Source organism: Netta rufina, assembly GCF_964035555.1.
Source record: "Netta rufina genome assembly, chromosome: 29".
NCBI classification, from domain to species: domain Eukaryota; kingdom Metazoa; phylum Chordata; class Aves; order Anseriformes; family Anatidae; genus Netta; species Netta rufina.
The window spans coordinates 2,264,346-2,287,134 of NC_140153.1; the positions used below are offsets into that span (position 1 = coordinate 2,264,346).

The following is a 22,789-nucleotide window of genomic DNA, read 5'->3' on the forward strand; positions in this document are numbered from 1 at the left end:
GGACTACGGAGACGCACCAGCAGCCTGGTGTCCCTTCCCTGAGCAGGAATTAAAACTCTGTGTGTGTTTTAATTAATTTCCCAAATTTCTTCCCAAATTATTTCCCAATTTTCTTCCCAAATTAATTCACAATTCCCAATTTTCTTCCCGAATTAATTCCCAAATTTCTCCCCAAATCATTTCCCAAATTAATTTCCAAATTTCTTCCCAAACTCCCAGTTTTCTCCCCAAATCATTTCCCAAATTTCTCCCCAAATCATTTCCCAAATTCCTTCCCAAACTCCCAATTTTCTCCCCAAATCATTTCCCAAATTAATTCCCATATTTCTTCCCAAATTACTTCCCAAATTAATTCTCAAACTTCTTCCCAAATTAATTCCCATTTTTCTTCCCAAATTTAGTCCCAAATTCCCCAATCTCTTTTCAAATTATTTCCCAAATTAATTCTCAAACTTCTTCCCAAATTAATTCCCATTTTTCTTCCCAAATTACTTCCCAAATTCCCAAATCTCTTCCCAAATTATTTCCCAAATTAATTCTCTAATTCCTTCCCAAATCATTTTCCAAATTAATTCCCAAATTAATTCTCCAATTTATTCCCAATTTTCTTCCCAAATTACTTCCCAAATTCCCAAATCTCTTCCCAAATTATTTCCCAAACTCATCCCCAAATTTCTTCCCAAATTCTTTCCCAAATTAACTCCCAATTTTCCTCCCAAATTAATTCCCAATTTCCTCCCCAAATTAATTCCCAATTTTCTCCCCAAACCCTTCCCCAAATCCCTTCCTTCCCAAACTTCTCGCACAAAAGGAGCCGAGCACCCCCCTAGAAAAAAAAAACCACCCCCCTTAGCCCCACGCATGGCTAATTAGGGGCGTGTTAATTATTTTTGCAGACGTGACCCTACACGAGGCGGGGGGGGGGGGCGCGCAAACGGGAGCGCGCTTGCGCCAGGGCGGCCAAGGGAGCGCGGAGCGCCTCGAGCGGCGGGGAGGGGATTTTTTTTTTCTTTTTTTTTTTTTTTTCTCCTTTTTTTTTTTTTTTTTTGGGGGGTGGGGGGGGGGGGAAGAAGAAGGGATTTGGGGGGGGGCCGGGGGAGGGCGCAGTTGAATTCAAACACAAACAACTGCATGGGGCAGGGGCCCGCCGCGCCGCGCCGCTCCTAGCACCGGGGCCGCCGCCCCCCCCCCCCCCCCGCGCCGCGCTGCGGTGGGGGCCGCCGCCTTCCTCCCCCCTCCCCCTTTTTTTTCCCCCCCCCCCCACGCTTTTTACCCCCCCCCCCACACCCCCTTTATCATTTTTTTTTCATTTTCTTTAATTTTTTATTTTTTTGCCGGGCTCCCAAACTTCGCCCTTTTTTTTTTTTTTTTTTCTTTCCCCTCCCTTTTTTTCCTTTCCCCCCCCCCCTTCCCCTTTATCCCCCCCCCCCCCCCCCCCCAAGCCCTAATTGCCCCCCCCCCCGGCAGCCACCATGTCCCGGTCCAACCGGCAGAAGGAGTACAAATGCGGGGACCTGGTTTTCGCCAAGATGAAGGGCTACCCGCACTGGCCTGCCCGGGTAAGCACCGAGGGGGGGGGACACGGGGGGGCGACACACACTTTTTAGGGTTGGGGGGGCCACCTTTGGGCTTTTATTTTTTGCAATTTCCATTTTTCACGGGCGAACGTTGGCTTGGATCTCCCCGGGGAAACAATGTGCCCCCCCCCCCCCCCCCCCTTGGTACAGGCAGGTGTGTGCAAAAGGGGGGGGGGGACACGAGTGTGTGTGCCCCCCCCCCCTCTATGAGAGCACGTGGGGGGGTAAATGGGGGTTTTATTTTGGGGGGGTGAAGTGTCTTGGTCGCATCCTGCCCCCCATGGGGGGGGGGCGCACACACGTGGGGGGGGGGGGGGACAAACGTGGAGGGAGGCCATAGAGATGGGGGGGGCACACACATAGGGTGGGGGGGTCTCACACACATGGGGGGGGTCACACACACACTGGGGGGGGTCACACACGTGGGGGGGGGGTCCCCAACCCTCCACGTGCCCACGGGGACAGGTCGGGGGCGGGCGGGGGGGGAGGTGGATTTTAGGCGGATTTTAGGTGGATTTTACCCCCCCCAAACACCGTGGCTTTATTTAGGGCTGGGGGGGGGCTTTCCCTCGACCCCCCCACACCACCACAAGCTCCTTGAGCCCCCCCCCCAAAAAAAATAAAACCCGGCCTGGCTGCAGAGGGTGCAGGGCCGCGCTGCGCCCACACGGCCCTGGCTTTTTTGGGGGGGGGGGGGGATAAATTTTGGGGGGTGGGCAGCGAAAGGGGAAGGTGGAGGAGCCCCCCCCCAGCCATGGGTGCCCCCCCCCCCCGGGCTCTTTCCCCTCCCCGGGCCTGGCCAACTTTTGTTTGGTTTCTGGGGATTTTGGCGGCCAGGCCGGGGAGGGGGTGGGGAGCCGCTGGCTTTTGGCACCGGCCCCCGAAACGCGCACTCGAAAGCGCCTTCTCTTGGGGGGGGGGCCCCCAGAGGCCTCCCTGCACCCTCTGCTCGATGGGGGGGTCCCCACGAGCCCCCCCAAACCCCCCCCAGGACCCCCCCATCCCCGCCACCGAGGCCTGGAAGCGCCAGGCTTCGTTCGGCCTCCGCTTCAAAACACCGAAAGGAATCAAACTAAACCACCCCAAAACCTCATGTTCCCCCCCCCAGGACCCCAAAACCCTCCCCAGGACCCCTCCTCAGGGCCTGGCTGTGGGGTTGGGGGCCGGGGGGGGGGGGACCTGAGCCCCCTCGGCCGCTGAGTAATCCCATTTCTCGCTCCAGCGGAGCGGGCAGGGCCCGTGACTAATGGGGCGCCCTAAAGAAACGCCGCCCGGCCCCGGCCCCATGGGGGTGTTTGGGTTTTTTTTGCCCCCCCCCCCCAGGACCCTAAAATAAGTGGGGGACTCAGCAGGAGCGGGAGGTGGCGGAGAAACCGAGGGCAAAGAGGCTCCGGGGTTGGTTTCCCCACCACGTGTGCCTGGGTCCCGTCCCCCCCCCCCTAAAAAAAGCACCGGCAATACGAGCGGCCCCGGCTCAGCCCCCCCTCAAGTTTTGTTCCATCTTTCACCAAAACCCCCTGATTTATGCCTGGAAACCTCTCCCGAGGGGAAACTGAGGCAGGGGGGCTGGCACCACCAGGGCCCAGTAGGGGTTTTGCTGTCCCCCCCCCCGGGGTGCAAGCAGCTGGGGACGGCAGTGGCACCCCGCTCCCTGACCCCATAAGCTCTCCCCCCCTCACGCCATAGCCAGGCCCTTCTTTTTTACAGCCCATTATTTATTTTTTGCAGGGACTGGTGCTGCTGCAGGGCCCCGAGTGTCACCCACCCCCTTCACGAAGCATTCAGGGCCTTTTGGGGGGCATTTGGGGCCTTTTTGGGGGCTTTTTGGGGTGGGCAGGCTCAGGCCCCCGAGGACGAGCTGAGCCCCCGCAGCGATGCCCTTTGAGGCCAGCTGGCACCGGTGGCAGCCGGGTGGGCGCATGTGGCCCCCCACGGGCTGGATCCACGTTAATTAATTAACGAACTCCCCCTGCCTGCCCCCAAATTGCCACCCCCGTCCCCAACGGGGCCTGGCACGGCCGGGGCCCAGCTGGGCAGCTCCCAGTCCCGCTCCGGGCACCGGTTGCAAAGTCCAGGAGCAGAGGTTGGGGGCAGAGTCCGTGCGGGGGGGGGGGCACGCTCATCCTACCACCCCAGCCCCTTTTTTTTATTATTTTTAATTAATTTTTAAATTATTTTGAATTTCTTTTGCCCCCCCCGTGCAAGGACAGGATGGTGACACCGTGACACCCCCTTCCCGGTGATGCCCCCGGGTGCTTCAGCAGCCGGGTGGGCTCCGGCCCCCTTGTCCAGGGGGGGTCCCAGGGGGTTGGGGGGGGGCGTTTCCAGTCCCCCCCCCAGCTCCTGCCCGCGCTGCTGTTGGGGTATCTCGGCCCCCAGCCCCTTATCTCCCCTCCCCAAACTTCCCCGCCCGCTGCTGCGCCTGGAGATGCCGCGGCCTTTTCCAGGAGGACACAGTTTTGGGTGAAAAAAGGCCAGATAAGGGGCTATCGCCTGTTGGGTGCCGCCTGTGGCGCGCGCCCTTTCTACAAGGGACCGGCCCCCAGCACCCTGGGGACATTCAGCAGTCACCAAGGGGTGGCCCCATGGCGTGGGGGGGGGTCCCCAAACCCCCCCCTATTCCACGGGGTCCCCGCCGCGCTCCCTTTGCCCACCCACGACCTTGGCCAAGGACGGCTCCCGCTGTGGGGCCAGGGACGTGGCACCGTGCAGCGGGGGGGGGGGGACAGATTTGGGGACGGTGGCACCCCGAGGGTCCCCGTCCCCGGGGGGGGGCTGTGGGGCCGAGCACCGGGGGCTGGAGCCGCCGTGGTGGCCCCACGTGCGCCGCCTCTGCTCGGGGATGGAGGTTTTAAAAATAGCCGGGCCCGCTCCCAAGGCTTTGTAGCCACGTTGGGGCTGGTTTTGTCCCCCCCCCAGGGTGAAACCGAGCTCGAAGGAGCCTCTTCTTTCCCATAGGAGCCAGGGCAGACAATGGGGTGGCACTGGGGGCCCTAAAGGGCTCCGAGGGGGGCCCACGGTGGCCTGGGAGCGACCTGCAGAAACGTGATCCGCGCCCAAACGTCCCCGCTGCTGGCGGGGCCGGGCTGGCCGCCCGCCCTCTGACTCAGATTTTCTCCTCCCGTCCCCCCCCCCAGCACCAAATGGGGACGGAGCCCGGTGGCGGGCAGGGCTCTGGCACCGGGGGCGCGACGGCGAGGCCGAGTTTGGTGCCGGTGGGGTCCGATTCTCGCCCCTCTCCCCATCCCGAACCCCCCAAATGAGCCCGGGAGCTGCGCCGTGGCCCTCGGAGGGCTCCCACGCGTGGGCCGTGGCCCCGGGCCCGGGGGTGCCGGCGAGTGGAGGCACGTCCCCGAGCCCAAAACGCGCCGAGGGATCCGGGAAGGAGGATGCAGGGAGGAGGGCGTGGGGCTGGGCGCTGCCCGCGGTGGCCCCACACCCAGGGCTCGGTGCCCCGGCACGGCACCGGGTCCCTGCTGGTCACCAGAGCACCCTAGGGTGGGGTTTTGGGTGCTGGGTGCCCCCCCAAGGTGTGCGTGGGCAGCAGGGAGGGCACGGGGACGTCCCCCACGAGTGTCCCCATCCCCACGGGGAGTCCCCAGCTCGGGCATCCCACCCCAGCAGCCCTCAGACGTGCCAGGAGGAAGGGGACAAAAAAAAAAAACAAAAAACCCGGTGGCAGAAAACTGGGGAAACTGAGGCAAGGTCGCGCCGTGAGTCAGCAGCGGGACCCCGCAGGGTTTTGCTCTCCCACCCCGCTCCCCGGCGAGCCCCCCGCCCGTTTTGTCTCCTTCCCCCTTTCCTTCGAGGCTTTCTGGGGAATTTATGGCCGCGCTGGCTGGAGCTGGGGGGGGGGGGTTATTTTTAGACGCTATAAAAAGCTGCTGGTGCTGCTGGTGCCGCGCTCCCCGCGTGGCGCGCCGGGAATATTCCCGCTGGGTGCCACGGCACCTGCTGCCGGGGGGCTGCTGGCCCACCCGGGGGGGCTCTGGGTGTCAGGGCTGCCCCCCCCCCGAGGGCCGGGCTGGAGTTTTTCGTCCTGCGTGCGGCCGGGGCCCCGATTTTGCTGAGCTCGATGCGTCTGAGCCCGTCTAGACAAGGGCTTAGGGCGGCCGCTCCTCGCCGTCCCCTCGGGGTGTTCGCGGGGCTGCCGCCGGCTCGGGAGCGGGGAGGGGGCGGCTGCGATGCCCCAAATGGATCCAGGCACCTTCCCCATGGTGTCAGGGGTCGGGAACGGGGTCTTGAGGGCCAGGATGGTGGCGGGGGAGGTCCCGGTGGCTGCGCCCTCACCTTCTCCTCTTTTTTTTTCACCTTCTCCTCTTTTTTTTCACCTTCTCCTCTTGTTTTTTTGTGCAGATCGACGAGATGCCAGAAGCCGCGGTGAAGTCGTCCTCCAACAAATACCAAGTCTTCTTCTTCGGGACCCACGAAACGTGAGTGGGGCCCTGCCACGAGCTGGGGGGGCTAACGGGGAGAGATCCGGCCCTTTGGGGTCTCCATCTCCATGGGGCAGTGACGCTGATGGAGCAGGGCAGGAGGTCGGGGTGGTCCCGGGGGCGTTGGGTGCTGCAAAGCTGGGGAAGGAGCCGGTGGGGTGGTCCGGGGGGTTTTGGGGGAGAGGCAAGACACCCCAGCTGCCATTTCTTGTGGTTTTCCCCCGAGCAGGGCATTCCTGGGGCCCAAAGACCTCTTCCCCTATGAAGAATGCAAGGAGAAGTTTGGGAAACCCAACAAAAGGAAAGGGTTCAGCGAAGGTTTGTGGGAGATCGAGAACAACCCGACCGTCAAAGCCTCCGGGTACCAGGTGGGTGGCGATCCGCCGGCCGCAGCCCCCCCGTGACCCCCTCCCCAGGCATCCCAGCCCCCTTTTCTAAGCCCCGGTGTCGCCCCCAGCCCACCCCGAAGAAGACCTGCCCCGAGGACGCCGAGCCCGAGCGGGAGCCGGAGGGTGACGGGGAGAAGAAAGGCAACGCGGAGGGCAGCAGCGACGAGGAGGGGAAGCTGGTGATCGACGAGCAGTCCAAGGAGAAGAACGAGAAAGCCGGGATCAAGAGGAAAGCAGAAGATGCTTTGGAGGTAGGGGGGGGCGGCGGGGACGGGGGGGCGAGGGGCAGGGGGCAAAAAGGGCAGGGCTGAGCCGAGCTCCCCGCGCCCAGGACTCCCCCAAACGCACCAAGGAGGCGGAGGGGCAGGAAGGGGAGAAGAAGGTCGACAACGAAGAGGCCCCCAAGGAGGAGCCGAAGCCCAACCCAGCCGAAGGCGAGAAGGAGAAGAACAGCGACGCCGCCGGCGTGCCGGACGCCAACGAAGCCAAGCAGGAGGGCAAGGACAAGGCGGAGGAGGTCAGAGACCACAAGGAGAGGTGAGGGCGGTGAGCGGGGTGCCCCCCAGCCCCCCAAACTAGGCTCTCCTCGACCCACCTGGGCACAGGGGGTGTGGATTTGGGGGTCCTGGGGCTGTGTCCCCAGTGGGGGTCTCGAGATCGTGGGGTTTGTGACCGAGCACCCGGTTTTCTTCATCCCCGCAGTCCGTAGAGGCCTCCCCGGCGAGCTGATCTCCTGCCCCTTCCCCGCTGGGCTCCCCTGGGTGCTGCCCCGTCTCGCCCTCGTCGGCTCGTCAACGGCCGCGGCTCCGGAAACGAGAAACAAACGGGAAAAAAAAAAAAGAAAAAAAAGAAAAAAAAATAAAATAAACGAGAGAAATGAAGAGAAAACCCGGTAACGATAACCCCTGAACCGACCCGCATCTCCTGGCCCCGCCGTCGCAGGGCGCATGCTTTGTATTAGTGATTTCTAGGGGGCTGATCAGTTGATTTGAAATAAAAGCGATTCATGCCTTTTTAAAGCGCTTCTGCCCGGTGTTTTTTGTCTGGGGGGGCCATTTCGGGCCCCTTTGGGCTCAGTTTCACCTTCTCGGTGCCCGAAGGAAATGCAGAAAGGGCCCGGAGCTGGAAGAGGGGGGAGAAAAATCAGCGAGAGAGGGGAGGGAGAATGGCAGGAGGAAGATTTGTACAGGAGGGGTTTTTATTAATGTGGAAAATCACCATTCTGCAAGAAAATGCCACGGGGGGGGGCTGGGATGGGAGCCGTTGCCCCTCACAAATGCTTCGTCCCCTCCGGTGGCTCCTTGAGGGGGGGCTCGGTGGGGATCCCGGTGCCCAAAGCCCCCCAGGAGGGTGCCCAAATCCCTTGGGAGAGCCCCGTGGGTGCGGGGCCGGGAGCAGCAGCAGAAAATGGAGCCATGGCCGGGGGTCAGCCCCGCTCCCAGCCCCCAGCGCCGCTGCTGCCCCCCCCCAGGGCACTGGGGACCCCCAGACACCCCTCAGGGCCCCCCCCCAGCCATGGGGGGAGCCCCCAGCCCCTTGCCCCTAGGCCTCGGCCACCACCACGGCCCCGCTTGGGGTCCCAGGGCTGGGCCTGGGGAGCAGTGGGAGGCCTGGGGGGGGCAACTGGGGGCACTGGGGGGCAACTGGGAGGGGTGAGGGGCAACTGGGGGCAGATTGGGGGGGGCTGTAATGGCGGCCATGGGGGCAGGGAGCTGGGGTAGGGCGGTCCCGCGGCCTCACCGCCGCCCCCAAAGCCCTGCCCCAGCTCCCTGCCCGCCCCGGGGGACGTTTCGGTGGGACTGGGCCGTGCTGGAGTGGGGGGGTACTGGGGAAACTGGGGGGAGGCCGCGTGGACTACAACTCCCAGCATGCCCCGCGGCGTAGGCAGCGAGAGGGAGGGGTCCATGGCGGCCCGCTCCCGTGATGCACCGCGCCAGCGGCGGGCCACGAGGAGGAGGAAACGGGGGGGGGACTACAACTCCCATCATGCCCCGCGGCGGGACTACACGTCCCGGCGTGCCCCGCGGCGCCACCACTTCCGGGAGCGGGAGGCGGCGGGGCGCTGAGGTGAGGCCGGGGGGAACCGGGGGGGGCCCGGGGGGCTCCGGGGGGGTCGGGGCCGGTCCCGGGGCCCCGTTCCCGATGTGGGGGCTCGGCCCCGGCCCCCTCTCAGCCGGTTCCCACCCCCCCCACAGCCGCCATGCGGGTTTCGGCCCTGCTGGGCCTGGCGGCGCGGCCCCGGCTGCCCCCCGGGTACCGGCACGGGACGTGGCGCCCCGGCACCGCCCCCGAGCAGCGCAGGAACCCCCCCGGGCAGCGCCGCAACAAAGTGTTCGTGGAGCCCCTGCACAGGGACGAGTGGAAGGTGTTCCGGGGGGACACGGTGAGTGGGGAGGGGAGACCCCCCCCCCCCCAAATCCCATCCCTAATTGGGAGCCGGGAGCCCCCCCCTTCTAAGTGGGTCCTGGACCCCCCCCACACCCCCTTAATAGGGACCCGGGGACTCTTCCCCCTTTAATGACCCCACCCCAAATTGGGACCCGGGGACCCCTCCCCTTAATTGGGATCTGGGGAGCCCCCCCCCTTTAATTGGGATCCCGGGACCCCCTCCCCCCCTTAATAGGGACCCGGGGACCCTCTCCTTTAACGAACCCCCCTTTAATTGGGATCCGGGGAGCCCCCCCTTTAGTGCTCCCCTTTTAATGCCCCCCTGGAGAGCCCCCCCCATTCCCCCTTTAATGGGACCCGGGACCCTCCCCCCCTTTTAGGGCTCCCCTGGGGACCCCCCCCCTTCCCTTTAATGGCCCCCTGGGGACCCCCCTCTTTAATGGGACCCATGGAGCCCCCTTAATAACCCCCTGGAAGCCCCCCCTCCCCCTTTAATGGGACCTGGAGACCCCCCCCTGCTTTTAGGACTCCCCCGGGGATCCCCCCCCTTTTAGGGCCCACTGGCCCCCCCCCCATTCCTTCGTCCCCTCTGCACCCCCCCTTTTTTATGGGACCCAGGGCCCCCCCCCCTTTTACCTCCCCCTATTTATTAATCCCTGTGGACCCCCCCCAATTCCTTCAACCCCACTGAGCCCCCCCCTCTTGTTTGTTGATCCCTAAGGACCCCCCGTATTTTTCCAACCCTATTGAGCCCCCCCCTTGTTCCTTTTGCCCCCCCCCCCCCACAGGTCCAGGTGCTGGCCGGGAAGGACGCGGGGCGCCAGGGGCTGGTCACCCAGGTGGTGCGAGCCCGCAACTGGGTCGTGGTGGAGGGGCTGAACACGGTGAGGAGCGAGCGGGGAGGGGTTGGGGGGGGGGGGCTACGGTGTTAAGGGGGGGGGCACGGCCCGTCCTTAACCCCCCCCTCACCCCGCAGCACTACCGCTACATCAACAGGATGGCCAAATTCAGCAGCACCTACATCGCCAGCGAGGCCCCGCTGCTGCTCAGCCAGGTCGCTTTGGTGGACCCTGAGGACCGGTAAAAACCCCGGGGGGGGGGCAAAAAAAAACCCAGGGGGGTGGATTTAGGGCAATTCCTGCTGATTTTGGTCCTTTTTTGCCTCTCCAGGAAGCCGACGGAGGTGCAGTGGCGTTACACGGAGGAGGGGGAGCGGGTGCGGGTGTCGCTGCGCACCGGCCGCATCCTCCCCCTGCCCCTACGGCAGCGCCGCGACGGGGTCGTCCCCGAGCAGTGGATCGGTGAGATCAGGGGGGGGTTTTGGGGCTAAAGTGGGGGGATTTGGGGCTGGGGGGGGCTTAATGCCAGCCTCTCTGCCCGCAGACGGCCCCAAGGACACGTCGGTGGAGGACGTGCTGGAGAAAACCTACCTGCCCTCGCTCAAGACCTTCGAGGAGGAGGTGATGGAGGCCGCGGGCATCGTGGAGACGCGCCGGGCCAGGAAATCCTACTGGTACTGAGCGGGGGGCAAGGGGGGAGCCCCCCGGGGGCAGCAGCTCCGAGTAAAGGACTTTTTGGATCCAGATTTGGGGTTTCGCCGTATTTTTTTGCATCTAGATTTGGGGTTTCGCCATATTTTGGTATTTATATTTAGGGTTTCACCATATTTTTTGCATCTGGATTTGGGGTTTCGCCGTTTTTTTTGCATCTAGATTTGGGGTTTCGCCATTTTTTTGCATCTATATTCTGGTTTCTCCATTTTTTTTGCATCTTTATTTAGGGTTTCTCTGTATTTTTTGCATCTATATTTTGTTTTTTTCTGTATTTTTTGCAGCTGTGGTACTTTTGGGGTGTCTCTCTGCCACGCTGGGGTCTGGGGGGCCACGCTCCCTCCTCCTCCTCCTCCTCCTCCTCCTCCTCCTCCTACGCTCCCTCCTCCTCCTCCTCCTCCTCCTCCTCCTCCTCCTCCTCCTCCTCGCTGCTGTCCTCCAGCCCCTCCAGCACCCCCTCCAGGGCTGGGGCCCCAAACTTTGGGGCTGGGGAGTGGTGTTTTGGGATTGGGGACCAAGGTTTGGGGGCTGGGGACTGGGTTTTTGGGGTTTCACCGTAGGTTTTGCATCTAGATTTAGGGATTCGCCTTTTTTTGCATCTAGATTTGGGGTTTCACTGTATTTTTTGCATCTAAATTTAGGGTTTCACCGTAGTTTTTGCATCTAGATTTAGGGTTTTGCCGTTTTTTTTGCATCTATATTTGGGGTTTCACCGTATTTTTGTATCTATATTTAGGGTTTCACGGTATTTTTGCATCTAGATTTGGAGTTACGCCATTTTTTTGGATCTAGATTCTGGTTTTCGCCATTTTTTTGCATCTAGATTTGGGGTTTCACCGTATTTTTTGCATCTACATTCTGGTTTTCGCCGTTTTTTGCATCTTTATTTAGGGTTTCTCTGCATTTTTTGCATCTATATTTTGTTTTTTGCCCGATTTTTTGCACCCCGGGCTGGGGGGCCACGCTCCCTCCTCCTCCTCCTCCTCTTCTTCCTCCTCCTCCTCCTCCTCGCTGCTGTCCCCCAGCCCCTCCAGCACCCCCTCCAGCGGCGCCCTGGCCGCCACCAGCACCAGGTTGCGCGGGGAGAAGCGGGGATCAAAAAGAGGCAGCAGGGCGCACTGGAAACCTGGGGAGGGGGCAAAAAGAGCCTCGAGCTCGCTGCCCCCTCCCCGATTTCTCCCCTCCGACCCCCCCCAACCCCAAGGGTGGGGCCCCCACCTTGCTCCCGCAGGTAGAGGAGGCGGTCGAGGAGGATGAGGCTCTCGACCAGCGGGGCCAGGAGCAGCGCCAGGCAGCGGAAGGCGAGCAGCTCCTGCTGCCGGGCGGAGCTGGGGGGGGGGGAGAGGGATATGGGGGGGGGGGGTGAGTAGGGGGAGACCCCCAGGGGAAGGGGGGGACCCCCAGGGGAAGGGGGGGACCCCCAAGAGAGGGAACACCCCAAAAGGAGGCACCCCAGAAGGGATCCCAGGAGAAGTGACACCCCAGGAGAAGGGGACACCCCAAAAGAAGCCCCCCCAGGAGAAGGGACACCCCAGAAGAAAGCCCCCAGCCCCCCCCCAGGAGATGGGACACCCCAAAAGAAGGGATCCCAGGAGAAGGGGACCCCAGAAGAAGGGACACCCCAGGAGAGGGTAAACCCCAAAAGAAGGCTCCCGAGGAGAAGGGACGCCCCAGGAGAAATCCCCCAACCCCCACAGGAGAGGGAACACCCCAGAACAAGGGACCCTGGGAGAGGGGACACCCCAAAAAAAGATCCCCCAGCCCCCCAGGAGAAGGGACACCCCAAGAGAAAGCCCCCGGTCCCCCAGGAAAAGGAACCCCAGGAGAGGGAACACCCCAAAAGAAGGGACCCCAAGAAGAGGGCGCACCCCAAAAGAAGGCCCCCAGAAGAAGAGAAACCCCAAAAGAAAACCCCCAGCCCCTCCAGGAGAGGGGACACCCCAAAAGAAAGCCCCTGGTCCCCCAGGAGAAGGGACCCCAGGAGAGGGGACACCCCAAAAGAAGGGAACCCAGGTGAGGGGACACCCCAAAAGCCCCCCCATGCAAAATCCCACCCCCAAAGAAGCCCCCACCCCAAAAGAACCCCCCACCCCCCCCCTCTTTCACCCCGCACGCACTCGGAGACACCGAGGCTCAGTGCTCTCCTCCCGGGCCGCACCCTTGGGTGCTGGAGGCTGGGCTGGGCGGCGGGGCCGAGGCTCTGTAGGGCCGCTCGGTGCCCGTGGGGGCGCGTCCCGGAGCTGTGTCCCCCCCCCAAAAGCAGCCGCCCCGCAAAAGCCTCCAGCGCGTGGCACGCGGCCTCCAGGGCGCGGGACGACAGCTCGTGGCCACGCAGCCCGGCCACCCAGGAGCTCAGCGGGTAGCCCACGGGGTGGGGAGGGGGGGGTTTGGGGTGGGGAGGGGGGTTTTGGGGCTGGGGAGCCAGATTTTGGGGTTGGGGAGCCAGATTTTGGGGCTGGGGAGTGGAGTTTTGGGGCTGGGGAGCAAGGTTTTGGGGCTGGGGAGGGGGGTTTGGGGGATGGGGAGTGGGGTTTTGGAGCTTGGAGCCGGGGTTTAGGGGCTGGGGACCAAAATTTGGGGGCTGGGGAGTGGGGTTTTGGGGCTGGGGACCAAGGTTTTGGGGCTGGGGAGTGGGGGTTTGGGGCTGGGGAGCAAGGTTTTGGGGCTGGGGACCAAAATTTGGGGGCTGGGCAGTGAGGTTTTGGGGCTGGGGAGCAGAGTTTTGGAGCTGGGAGCCGGGGTTTTGGGGTTGGGGACCAAGATTTTGGGGCTCGGGAGTGGGGGTTTGGGGCTGGGGAGCAAGGTTTTGGGGCTGGGGACCAAAATTTGGGGGCTGGGCAGTGGGGTTTTGGGGTTGGGGACCAAGATTTTGGGCATGGGGAGTGGGGTTTGGGGCCTGGGGAGCAAGGTTTTGGGGCTGGGGACCAAAATTTGGGGGCTGGGCAGTGGAGTTTTGGGGCTGGGAAGTGGGGTTTTGGGGCTGGGGAGCAGAGTTTTGGAGCTGGGAGCTGGGGTTTTGGGGCTGGGGAGCCAGATTTTGGGGTTGGGAATTGGGGTTTTGGGGTTGGGGACCAAGATTTTGGGCATGGGGAGTGGGGTTTGGGGCCTGGGGAGTGGGGTTTTGGAGCTGGGAACCAGGGTCTTGGGGCTGTGGACTGGGGTAGCCTATGGGCTGGGGACCAAGATTTGGGGGCTGGGGAACGGGGTTTGGGGGTTGGGGACCAGGGGCTGGGGACTGGGGAGTGTGGTTTTGGGGCAGGGGAGTGGGATTTTGGGGTTGAAGACCAGGATTTTGGGGCAGGGGAGTGGGATTTGGGGGATGGAGAGCAGGATTTTGGGGCTGGGAACCCAGATTTTGGGGCTCGGGACTGGGGTCTTGTGGCTGGAGACCCAGATTTTGGGGCAGGGGAGTGGGATTTTGGGACTGGAGCCCCAGATTTTGGGGCTGGAGACCGGGGTCTTGTGGCTGGGGAATGAGATTTTGGGGCTGGGGACCCAGATTTTGGGGCTGGGACCCCGGATTTTGGGGCTGTGGCCGCGTGGACAGCTTCATGTAGCAGCAGGCGGCCGAGGTGACGGCGGCCACGTGGGGGCTGCGGGCGAAGTGGCGCAGTAGGGCCACGCTCAGGTCCCCGCAGGCGTGCAGCCCCGTCAGCAGCACCCTCTGCCCCCCCCCGGGCTCCCCCCGCAGCGGGTTCCTAACGGGGGGGCCCTGCCCGGGCTCGGGGGGCAACAAAAATTCCTCCCCGGGCGCCCCCGGATCCAAGCGGCCGGCCAGGTGCCGCGGGCACCGCGGGTTTTGGGGGGAGCCGGGGGGGGGTTTAGGATTTCGGGGGGTGCTTTTAGGGTGCCGGGGGGGTGGGAGAGACCCCCCCCCGGCGCCCCGTGCCCGTTTTTTGGCCAGCTCCCGCAGCAGCTCGCGGTCGAAGCGCTCGGCCAGCCCCGCCAGGCGCCCGTCGCCCTCCACGGCGGTGACGGAGAGGCCGAGGCCGAAGGCCAGGAAGCGCGAGAGGTGGCCCTGGGGGGGGGGACAGGGGACAATGGGGGGGACACAAGGACACGGGGAGGTGCCCGGTGGGGTTTGGGGGGGCACAAAGTGTCCCCGTCCCCCCCCCGTCAGCCCAGAGCCCCCCCCTTTGTACCTGTCCTGAGCCCACGTCCACCACGCGGTCGCAGCCGGTGGCCTCGCTCAGCCGCTGCAGCACCTGGGGGGGGACAGGGGGGGGGACAGGGGGTGACATTGGGGGGGGCGTGGGGGATATGGGGGGGTTGGGGGGTGATAAAGGGGGGTTGGGGGGTGACAAAGGGGGGTTGGGGGGTGGTATGGGGGTGTTGGGGGGACATGGGTGGGGACAGGGGGACGTGGGGGGGTTGGTGTGGTGCGGGGGGATTGGGGGGACATGGGGTGACACGGGGTGTTATAGGGTGACATGGGGGGGCATGGGGTGGCAGGGGTGTTGTGGGGTGACGCTGGGGGTTGTGGGGTGACACAGAGAAGCTGTAGGGTGACATGGGGGGGCATGAGGTGACAGGGGGTGTTGTGGGGTGACAGGGGGTGTTATAGGGTGACACGAGGTGTTGTGGGGTGACGCAGGGGGGCACGTGATGACATGGGGTGTTACGGGGTGACACGGGGGGGCACGTGGTGACCTGGGGCCTTGTGGGGTGACACGGGGTGTAATAGGGTGACCTGGGGTGTTATGGGGTGACGTGGGGCCTTGTGGGGTGACACAGGGTGTTATGGGGTGTTTTGGGGTGACACGGGGGGCATGGGGGAACATGAGGGACGTGGGGTGATGGGGGGGGCACATGGTGACACGGGGTGTTATGGGGTGACACGGGGTGTTATGGGGTGACATGGGGCCTTGTGGGGTGACCCAGGGCGTTATGGGGTGTTATGGGGCGTTATGGGGTGTTTTGGGGTGCCGCGGGGGGACCCCCACCTTGCCGAGGCGCCGGATCTCGTGCTGCTTCTTGGCCTTGACGTGGCGGCGCAGCAGCGGGTGCAGGCGGGGGCTGTGGCAGGGGGGGCGCGGGGCCCCCCCGGGACGCCCCCCCCGGGGCAAAGCCAGGGCGCGGGCGGCGGCGACGAAGGCCAGGAGGGACAGGGGCCAGGCCGACCCCCCCGGGGACCCCCCCGGGACCCCCCCGGCCCCCAGCAGGGCGGCCGCCAGCTGCCGGGGGGGCGCCGCCGCCAGCGCCTCCTGCCAGGCCGGGGGGAGCTGAGCCCACAGCCCCCGGGAGAAGAAGTCCTGGGGGGAACGGGGGGGGGGTTAGGGGGGTAATTGGGGTGGGGTGGTAATTAGGGTGGTAATTGGGGTGGGGTCGGGGTTGGGGGACTAATTAGGGTCATAATTAGGGTTGGGGTTGGTGTTAGGGTCATAATTAGGGTTGGGGTCGGGGTCCTAATTGGGGTTGGGGTAGAGGTTGGGGTTGGGGTCCTAATTAGGGTTGGGGTCCTAATTAGGGTTGGGGTTGGGTTTGGGGTCCTAATTAGGGTCACAATTAGGGTTAGGGTTGTGGTTGGGGTCCTAATAAGGGTTGGGGTTAGGGTTGGGGTCCTCATTAGGGTCATAATTAGGGTTGGGGTTAGGGTTCGGGTCCTAATTGGGGTTGGGGTTGGGGTTGGGGTTTTAATTAGGGTCCTAATTAGGGTTGGGGTTGGGGTTACAGTTATGGTTGGGGTCCTAATTAGGGTCATAATTAGGGTTAGGGTTGTGGTTGGGGTCCTAATAAGGGTTGGGGTCCTAACTAGGGTCATAATTAGGGTTGCAATTGGGGTCATAGGTAGGGTTGGGAGTCCTAATTAGGGCGATAATTAGGGTTAGGGTTGCCGTTGGGTTTGGGGTCCTAATTAGGATCATAATTAAGGTTAGGATTGGGGTCCTAATAAGGGTTGGAGTTAGGGTCCTAATTAGGGTTGGGGTTAGGGTTGGGGTCACAGGTAGTGTTGGGTTGGGGTTGTGGTCTTAATTAGGGTCATAATTAGGGTTAGGGTCATAGGTAGGGTTAGGGTTGGGGTCCTAATTAGGGTCATTATATTGGGGCTGGAGTTAGCGTAGGGTTGGGGTTGGCATCGTAGGTAGGGTTAGGCTAGGGGTCCTAATTAGTGTCCTAATTAGGGTCTGGATTGGGATTGGGGCTGGGGCCATGGTTAGGGTCAGGTTTGGGGTCAGGTTTGGGGTCAGGTTTGGGGTCAGGTTTGGGGCCGTTCCCTCACGATGAAGCAGGCGTCCAGCAGCGGGCGGTACATGGCCAGGAGCCGCACGATGTCGGCCCGCGCGGCGCTGCTCCCGCTGCAGGCTGGGGGGCGGGCGTGACGTCATCTCCGGGGGCGTGACGTCACTTCCTGGCTCTGACATCATGCCGGGGGGTGTGACGTCACTTCCTGGCTCTGACATCATGCCGGGGGGTGTGACGTCACTTCCTGGCTGCGACATCGCCTGCTGGGTTCTGATGTCACCCTGGGGGGGGTGACATCATGGTGGGGGTGTGACGTCACCTCCTGGGCTGTGATGTCACACCAGGATGTGACGTCACTTCCTGAGCTGTGGTGTCACCATAGGGGGTGTGGCATCACTTCCTGGGCTGTGACGTCATCCTGGGGGTGTGACGTCACCTCCTGGGCTGTGACATCGCTCTGCGGCCGTGATGTCACACGGGGCCAATCCCCACCTCCCAGGCCATGACGTCACAGCGCCACCTTGATGACATCACAGCCCTGTGACGTCACCCAAACGCGCAGCTCTCTGGTCCATCCCCATGACGTCACGCACTGACCCCCCCTCCCACTGCCATGACGTCACCGCGCACCCCCAGCCTCCTCACCCCTCTCCCCTCCCGCACGGTGACGTCACACCCCCTGCCCTGACGTCACCGGACGCTCCCCAACCTCCCCCCTCCCCTCCCGTACCATAGAGTCGCCCTCCGGCGGCCCAGAGCGGCCGCGCGCGCTCCCCGCTCACCTCCCTTCCGGCTTCCCGCCGGCGGCGCCGCGCATGCGCGCAGGGCCCTCCGCGAGGAGCTCTTTTCCCCCCCGGTACCACTTCCGCTCCTTTCATTTCCGCTTCCGGCCGCCATGTCGGAGCTCATCCTCAACGTCAGCTTCGCTCTCGGCGGCTCCCCCCGGCCTCCCCCGGCCGGCAACCGGCGGCACCGCAGCTTCGTCCGGCGCCGGCGGCTCCTGGAGCGGCTCGGGGCGCTGAAGGAGAAGCAGCTGCCCCCCAACGCCCGCCGCAAGCCCAAGGAAGAGCCGAAAAAAGCCGGGGCCGGAGGCGGCGGCGGGGGGCGGCCGGGGAGGGCCGAGGGACGGCGGCGGCGGCGGCGGGGAGGCACAAAATGGCGGCGGGCTGCCTCAGGAGGGGGCGAGGAGAGCGGGGGGGGAGCCCCTAAAGGCCTTAAAGGCTCTGGGGGGGGCCCTGAGGATGCTGGGGCTCACCCCAAAGGCGCTGGGGGCCCCCCTGAGGGCTCTGGGCCCTCCTCTAAAGACTCTGGACCCGTCCCTAAAGGCTCAGGGCCCCCCCTCAAGGGCTCTGGGTCCTCTAAAGACTGTGACCGCCCCCTTAAAGGCTCTGGGGCGCCCCCCAAGGCTTCTGCCCCCCCCCTCAAAGCCTCTGGGCCCTCCTCTAAAGACTCTCAGCCCCCTCCTAAAGCCTCTGGGGCGCCCCCCAAAGCCTCGGGCCCCCCTCCCAAAGGTTCCTTGGCCCCCCCCGGCTCCTTCCAAGCTGGTGGCCATCGACTGCGAGATGGTGGGCACGGGGCCCGGGGGGTCGGACCAGCTCCCTGGCCCGCTGCAGCATCGTGAGCTACGAGGGCGACGTCCTGTACGACCGCTACGTGCGGCCCCCCGAGCCCGTGGTGGATTACCGCACCCGCTGGAGCGGCATCCGGAGGCACCACCTGGTCAACGCCGTCCCCTTCAGCAAGGCCCAGCGGGAGGTGAGCTGCTGGGGGGGGGGATTTTGGGGGGTTTGGGGGATGTTGGGGGAGGTTTGGGGGGGTTTGGGGGAGGTTTGGGGGGTTTGAGGGGTGCTGGGGGGAGTTGAGGGTGTTTGGGGGGATGCTGGGGGGGGCTTGGGGGAGGTTTCTGGTGTTTGGAGGGATGTTGGGGGGTTTGAAGGGCTGCTGGGGGGAGTTGGGGGTGTTTGGGGGGATGCTGGGGGGGCTTTGGGGGAGGTTTGGGGGGTTTGGAGGGCTTGCTGGGGGGAGTTGGGGCTGTTTGGGGGGATGCTGGGGAGGGTTTGAGGGGTCTAGGAGGGATAGGGGGAGGTTTGGGGAGTTTGGAGGGATGCTGGGGGGGGGCTTTGGGGGAGGTTTGGGGGGTTTGGAGGGCTGCTGGGGGGAGTTGGGGGTGTTTGGTGCAATGCTGGGGGGTTTTGGGCGGGCTTTGGGAGAGGTTTGGGGTGTTAGAAGGGATGCTGGGGGGGAGTTGGGGGTGTTTGGGGGGATGCTGGGGGGGCTTTGGGGGAGGTTTGGGGGGTTTGAAGGGCTGCTGGAGGGCTTTTGGGGGTGTTTTGGGGATGCTGGGGGGGTTGTGGTGTTTAGGGGGGATTGGGGAGGTTTGGGGGTTTGAGGGGTGCTGGGGGGGGAGTTGGGGGTGTTTGGGGGAATGCTGGGGGAGGTTTGGGGGGTTTGGAGGGATTTGGAGGGGGGGGTTGCGGTGTTTAGAGGGGGGGTTGGGGGAGGTTTGGGGGGGGTTGAAGGGCTGCTGTGGGGGTTGGGGGTGTTTGGGGGGATGCTGAGGGGGTTTTGGGGGGCTTTGTGGGAGGTTTGGGGGGTTTGGAGGGCTGCTGGGGGGAGTTGGGGCTGTTTGGGGGGATGCTGGGGGGGCTTGGGGGATTTGGAGGAACTCTGCGTGGGTGTTGTGGTGTTTTTGGGGGGCTTGGGGTAGTTTGGGGGGGGTTGGGGGAGGTTTAGGGGGTTTGGAGGGCTGCTGGGGGGAAGTTGGGGGTGTTTGGGGGATGCTGGGGGGTTTTGGGGGGGGCTTTGGGGGAGGTTTGGGTGTTTAGAAGGGCTGCTGGGGGGGAGTTGGGGGGTTGGGGGGGATTTGTGGTGCTTGTAGGGCCGCTGGGGGGGGGTTATAGAGAGCAGCCACGGTGACATGCTGCTTGGGGGGGGGGGCAGATTTGGGACCATTTTTGGGCTGTACTGTGCTTGGGGGTGGGGGGCTCTTAGGGGGGCTGCCCTCCAACCTTTTTTTTTTTATTTCCCCCCCCCCCAAAGATCGTGAAGCTGCTGCGGGGCAAGGTGGTGGTGGGCCACGCGCTGCACAACGACCTGCGGGCCCTGCGCTACGCCCCCCCCCCGGCGCTGACCCGCGACACCTCCCGCATGGCCCCCCTCAACCAACGTGCCGGCTGCCCCCCCGGCACCCCCGTGTCCCTCAAGCGCCTGGCCAAGGCCCTGCTGCAGCGCGACATCCAGGTTTGACCCCCCCCCGGCCTTCTTGTGCCCCCCCCGGGCCCCTTCTGCCCCCCCCCAGCTTGTTCTGCCCCCCCCCGGCTTGTTCCGCCCCCCCCCAGCTCATTCCAGGCCCCCCCCCCAGCTCGTTCTGCAACCCCCCAGCCTCATTCTGCCCCTCCATGGCTCGTTCTGGCCCCCCCCCAGCTTGTTTTGCCCCCCCCCCGGCTTATTCTGGCCCCCCCCCAGCTCGTCCTGCCCCCCCCCCAGCTCGTTCTGTCCCCCCCCGGCTCGTTCTGGCCCCCTCCAGCTTGTTTTGCCCCCCCCCCAGCTCGTTCTGTCCCCCCCCCCAGCTCGTTCTGTCCCCCCCCCAGCTCGTTCTGTCCCCCCCCCCCAGGCTCGTTCTGGCCCCCCCCAGCTTGTTTTGCCCCCCCCCACCCTCGTTTTGCCCCCCCGCGGGTCGGTGGGGGACAAAGGGGGTCGGGGGGGGGGTGCTGCAAAACCAGGGCAGGGAATGGCTCTGAGGTCCCAGGGGGATTTGGGGGGGGTGGGGGGGGTTTGGGGGGGGTTAGGGAACCCCGGGGGGTTCTGGGGGGGCGTCACGGGGGTGGGGTTGGGGGCTGGGGGGGGGTTGGGGGTTCTTCGGGGGGTTGAGGGGGGCTCGGGGGGGGTCTTTGGGGGGCTCTGAGGGATTCTGTTGGGGCTGTTTTTTTTGGGGGGGGGCTCTGGGTTTTTTTGGGGGGGTCCTGGGGGTTCTTTGGGGGCTGGGGGGGCTCTGGGGGGTTCTTTGGGGGCATGGAGGGGGGTTGAGGGCCGGGGGGGGTTCTTTGTTTATTGGGGGGGGGGGGCAGGGGGGTTCATTGGGGGCTCTGGGTGGGATTTTGAGGGGCTCCGGGGGGTGTTTGGGGGTTTTGGTTTTTTTTGGGGGGGGGGCTGAGGGAGGTTCTTTGGGGGCTGGGAGGGCTCTGGGGGGGGGTTCTTTGGGGGCTCTGGAGGGTTTTTTAGGGCCAGGGGGGTTCTTTGGGAGCTCTGGGTGGGCTTTTTTGGGGTCCTGGGGGGCTTCTTTGGGGTCCTGGGGGATTCTCTGGGGGCGGTTGGGGAGCTCTGGGGGGTTCTTTGTTTTTTTTGGGGGGGGCTCTGGGGGATTCTTTAGGGTCCGGGGGGGGTGCTTTGAACCCTGGGGGGCTTCTTTGGGGTCTAGGGGGCTTCTTTGGGGTCCGGGGGGGCTTCTTTGGGGTCCGGGGCCGGAGCTTTGCCATTTCTCCCGGGTTTCTGGCCCCGGGGGAACCCCAAATCCTTCCTCCCCATGCCCTGGGGGGGTGGGGGGGCCACCCTAACCCCGTGCCCCCCCCCGCAGGTGGGGAACAGCGGCCACTGCTCGGTGGAGGACGCCCGGACCTGCATGGAGCTCTACAGGCTGGTGGAGGCCGAGTGGGAGCAGCTCCAGCCCCCGGGGGGGGGCCCTGACACCCCCGGGGGGGGGCCCTGACACCCCCGGGGGGGGGGCCCTGACACCCCCGGGGGGGCCCTGACACCCCCGAGGATGAAGATGATGAAGATGAAGCCCCTGTGCCCCCCCCCCCCTCCATGCCTTAAGACCCCGCGGTGAGGGGAGAGCCGTGCCCAGCCCCTGCTTTTTTTTGGGGGGGGGGCAGCTCAGGGCTGTCGGAGCCCCCCCCAGGACCCTAAAAACAGTGGGGTGTGCCTGTTTTTTTTTGGGGGGGGGATTTTAGAGGGTGGGGACTCTGCCCCCCCCCCTGCTATAAGGGGATGGGGCTGGGAGTGTCCCCACGCAGCTCGGGCCCCCCCCCCCCCGCAGGGCTTTGCACAATGACCTCGAGCCCGGCCCCGAAAGCTGCGGGATTAAGAAAATAAAAGGAAAAAAAGGAAAATAAATTAAAGATATTTAAAAAAAAAAAAAAAAAAAGAAGAAGAAGAAAAGAAATTAAAAAAAAAAAAAAAAAAAAAGAAATTTAAATAAAGAAAATAAAAAAAAAGAAAAAAAAAAGGCGCTGTGGGGTGTGTGCCCCCCCCCCCCCATTCGTCCCTATGGGGTCGTGGTGTCCCCCTGGACGCCTCAAATCATCACCGGGGGGGGGGGGCGGGTTTGGTTCCTGAATGTGCCCCCCCCCAGCCCCAGCAGAGCCGCTTGAACCGGGCGGTTTGTGCTGCGGATGCCAATTAAAGGGAGCTGATTAACGAGCTGATTAATGGTGATTAATGAGCCCTTCGGGACCTGGGGGAAGAGGGCCGCGGCGGGGGGGGGGGCACTACGGCCCTAAAAATGACCCCGGGGGGGGTTTCCCTGCAGGCTGGGGGCCCCCCCCGAGCCCCTGAGGTCTTTGCTGTCCCCCCCAGGACCTTAAAGCCCCTCTCAGTGCCCCCCCCGGGGGCTGTTCCCCGCTCCCCATACCCTAAACCCATAATTTTGTTCCCCCTCCCCCCCCCGGAGGTTGGGGGGGGGGGGGGGGCAGAGGTTCCTCTACCCGGTGCTGAGCACCCAAACCCCAATTTTTTGGCACCGGGGGGGCTCCTGCCACCCACAAACCATCCCCGTCCCCCCCGGGACCCCCAACACCTTCCCCTGTGTGACCTCAGCCCCCCCCAGCCTGGAGGGGGGGGCACAGAACTGACGCCCCCCCCTTTTTTTGACCCCTTTTTTGCCCCCCCCCCAGCCCCACCTCGGAAGGAGGCCGGGAGCCAAAACCAACAGGGCCCTGCCCAGCTCCTCGGCTCTGCGGGGGGGGGGCTTTGGGCACATTTTCCAGTTTTTTTGGCTTTTTTTTTTTTTTGGGGGGGGGGGGGCTTCGACACCTCCCTGCTTGGACCCCGGGGGTGGGGGGCGCGGGGGTCGTCCCGCAGAGGGTGGGCCTGGTGAAAAAAAAAGTTAAAAATAAAACAAAAAGCTCGTTTTTTTCAAAAAAATACACTCTTTTGTTTAAAAAAAAAAAAGCTATTTTTTTTCAAAAAAGCTCATTTTTTAAAAAAAAAAAGTCATTAAAAGGAACAAAAGGCTCGTTAAAAAGCTTCGGGGGCGGTCAGGGGACCCC

The 22,789-nt window shown here is 63.8% G+C and overlaps 4 protein-coding genes across 7 annotated transcripts; 3 read left to right on the forward strand and 1 right to left on the reverse strand.

Annotated features, from left to right (window-relative positions):
- Positions 1 to 1,405: 1,405 nt before the first annotated feature.
- On the forward strand, positions 1,406 to 7,421 carry HDGF (heparin binding growth factor). 4 transcript variants are annotated; one of them, XM_084302992.1, is made up of 6 exons: positions 1,406 to 1,559; positions 5,934 to 6,010; positions 6,243 to 6,381; positions 6,471 to 6,653; positions 6,734 to 6,919; positions 7,105 to 7,421. In XM_084302992.1, exons 1-6 carry the CDS (start codon positions 1,473 to 1,475, stop codon positions 7,129 to 7,131), a joined length of 699 nt encoding a protein of 232 aa, XP_084159118.1. In that variant the 5' UTR covers positions 1,406 to 1,472; the 3' UTR covers positions 7,132 to 7,421. The 4 variants fall into 4 exon arrangements, with proteins under 4 accessions (XP_084159118.1, XP_084159117.1, XP_084159119.1 ...); XM_084302991.1 differs by having other exon boundaries at positions 1,408 to 1,559; positions 6,734 to 6,939; XM_084302993.1 differs by lacking the exon at positions 1,406 to 1,559 and adding an exon at positions 5,500 to 5,803 and having other exon boundaries at positions 6,734 to 6,939.
- Positions 7,422 to 8,414: 993 nt separating this feature from the next.
- Positions 8,415 to 10,375, forward strand: MRPL24 (mitochondrial ribosomal protein L24). The gene is made up of 6 exons (XM_084302996.1): positions 8,415 to 8,469; positions 8,598 to 8,785; positions 9,579 to 9,674; positions 9,767 to 9,870; positions 9,961 to 10,091; positions 10,174 to 10,375. The coding sequence occupies exons 2-6, from the start codon at positions 8,603 to 8,605 to the stop codon at positions 10,308 to 10,310; spliced, it is 651 nt and encodes a 216-aa protein (XP_084159122.1). The 5' UTR covers positions 8,415 to 8,469; positions 8,598 to 8,602; the 3' UTR covers positions 10,311 to 10,375.
- Positions 10,376 to 11,227: 852 nt separating this feature from the next.
- On the reverse strand, positions 11,228 to 17,401 carry METTL25B (methyltransferase like 25B; the record flags this gene model as incomplete). The annotated part of the gene is given in 8 exon segments (XM_084303314.1): positions 11,228 to 11,466; positions 11,559 to 11,668; positions 12,458 to 14,358; positions 14,483 to 14,545; positions 15,284 to 15,592; positions 16,561 to 16,617; positions 16,619 to 16,804; positions 17,384 to 17,401. Coding segments are annotated over 8 exon segments (2,883 nt in total).
- A 15-nt stretch (positions 17,402 to 17,416) lies between these two features.
- ISG20L2 (interferon stimulated exonuclease gene 20 like 2) lies at positions 17,417 to 21,852 on the forward strand. The gene is given in 5 exon segments (XM_084303101.1): positions 17,417 to 17,935; positions 17,937 to 18,097; positions 18,099 to 18,278; positions 19,563 to 19,763; positions 21,097 to 21,852. Coding segments are annotated over 5 exon segments (1,191 nt in total). The 5' UTR covers positions 17,417 to 17,418; the 3' UTR covers positions 21,229 to 21,852.
- Positions 21,853 to 22,789: the final 937 nt, after the last annotated feature.

Excerpts from the sequence above, each read along its gene's own strand:
- MRPL24 (XM_084302996.1), top strand. The coding sequence starts at position 8,603 with ATGCGGGTTTCGGCCCTGCTGGGCCTGGCGGCGCGGCCCCGGCTGCCC. Across the intron at positions 8,786-9,578 it reads AGGTGTTCCGGGGGGACACG|GTCCAGGTGCTGGCCGGGAA; the intron begins GTGAGTGGGGAG and ends CCCCCCCCACAG. Across the intron at positions 10,092-10,173 it reads CGTCCCCGAGCAGTGGATCG|ACGGCCCCAAGGACACGTCG; the intron begins GTGAGATCAGGG and ends CTCTGCCCGCAG.
- HDGF (XM_084302992.1), top strand. The coding sequence starts at position 1,473 with ATGTCCCGGTCCAACCGGCAGAAGGAGTACAAATGCGGGGACCTGGTT. Across the intron at positions 6,654-6,733 it reads AAGCAGAAGATGCTTTGGAG|GACTCCCCCAAACGCACCAA; the intron begins GTAGGGGGGGGC and ends CCCCGCGCCCAG. Across the intron at positions 6,920-7,104 it reads GCAAGGACAAGGCGGAGGAG|TCCGTAGAGGCCTCCCCGGC; the intron begins GTCAGAGACCAC and ends TCATCCCCGCAG.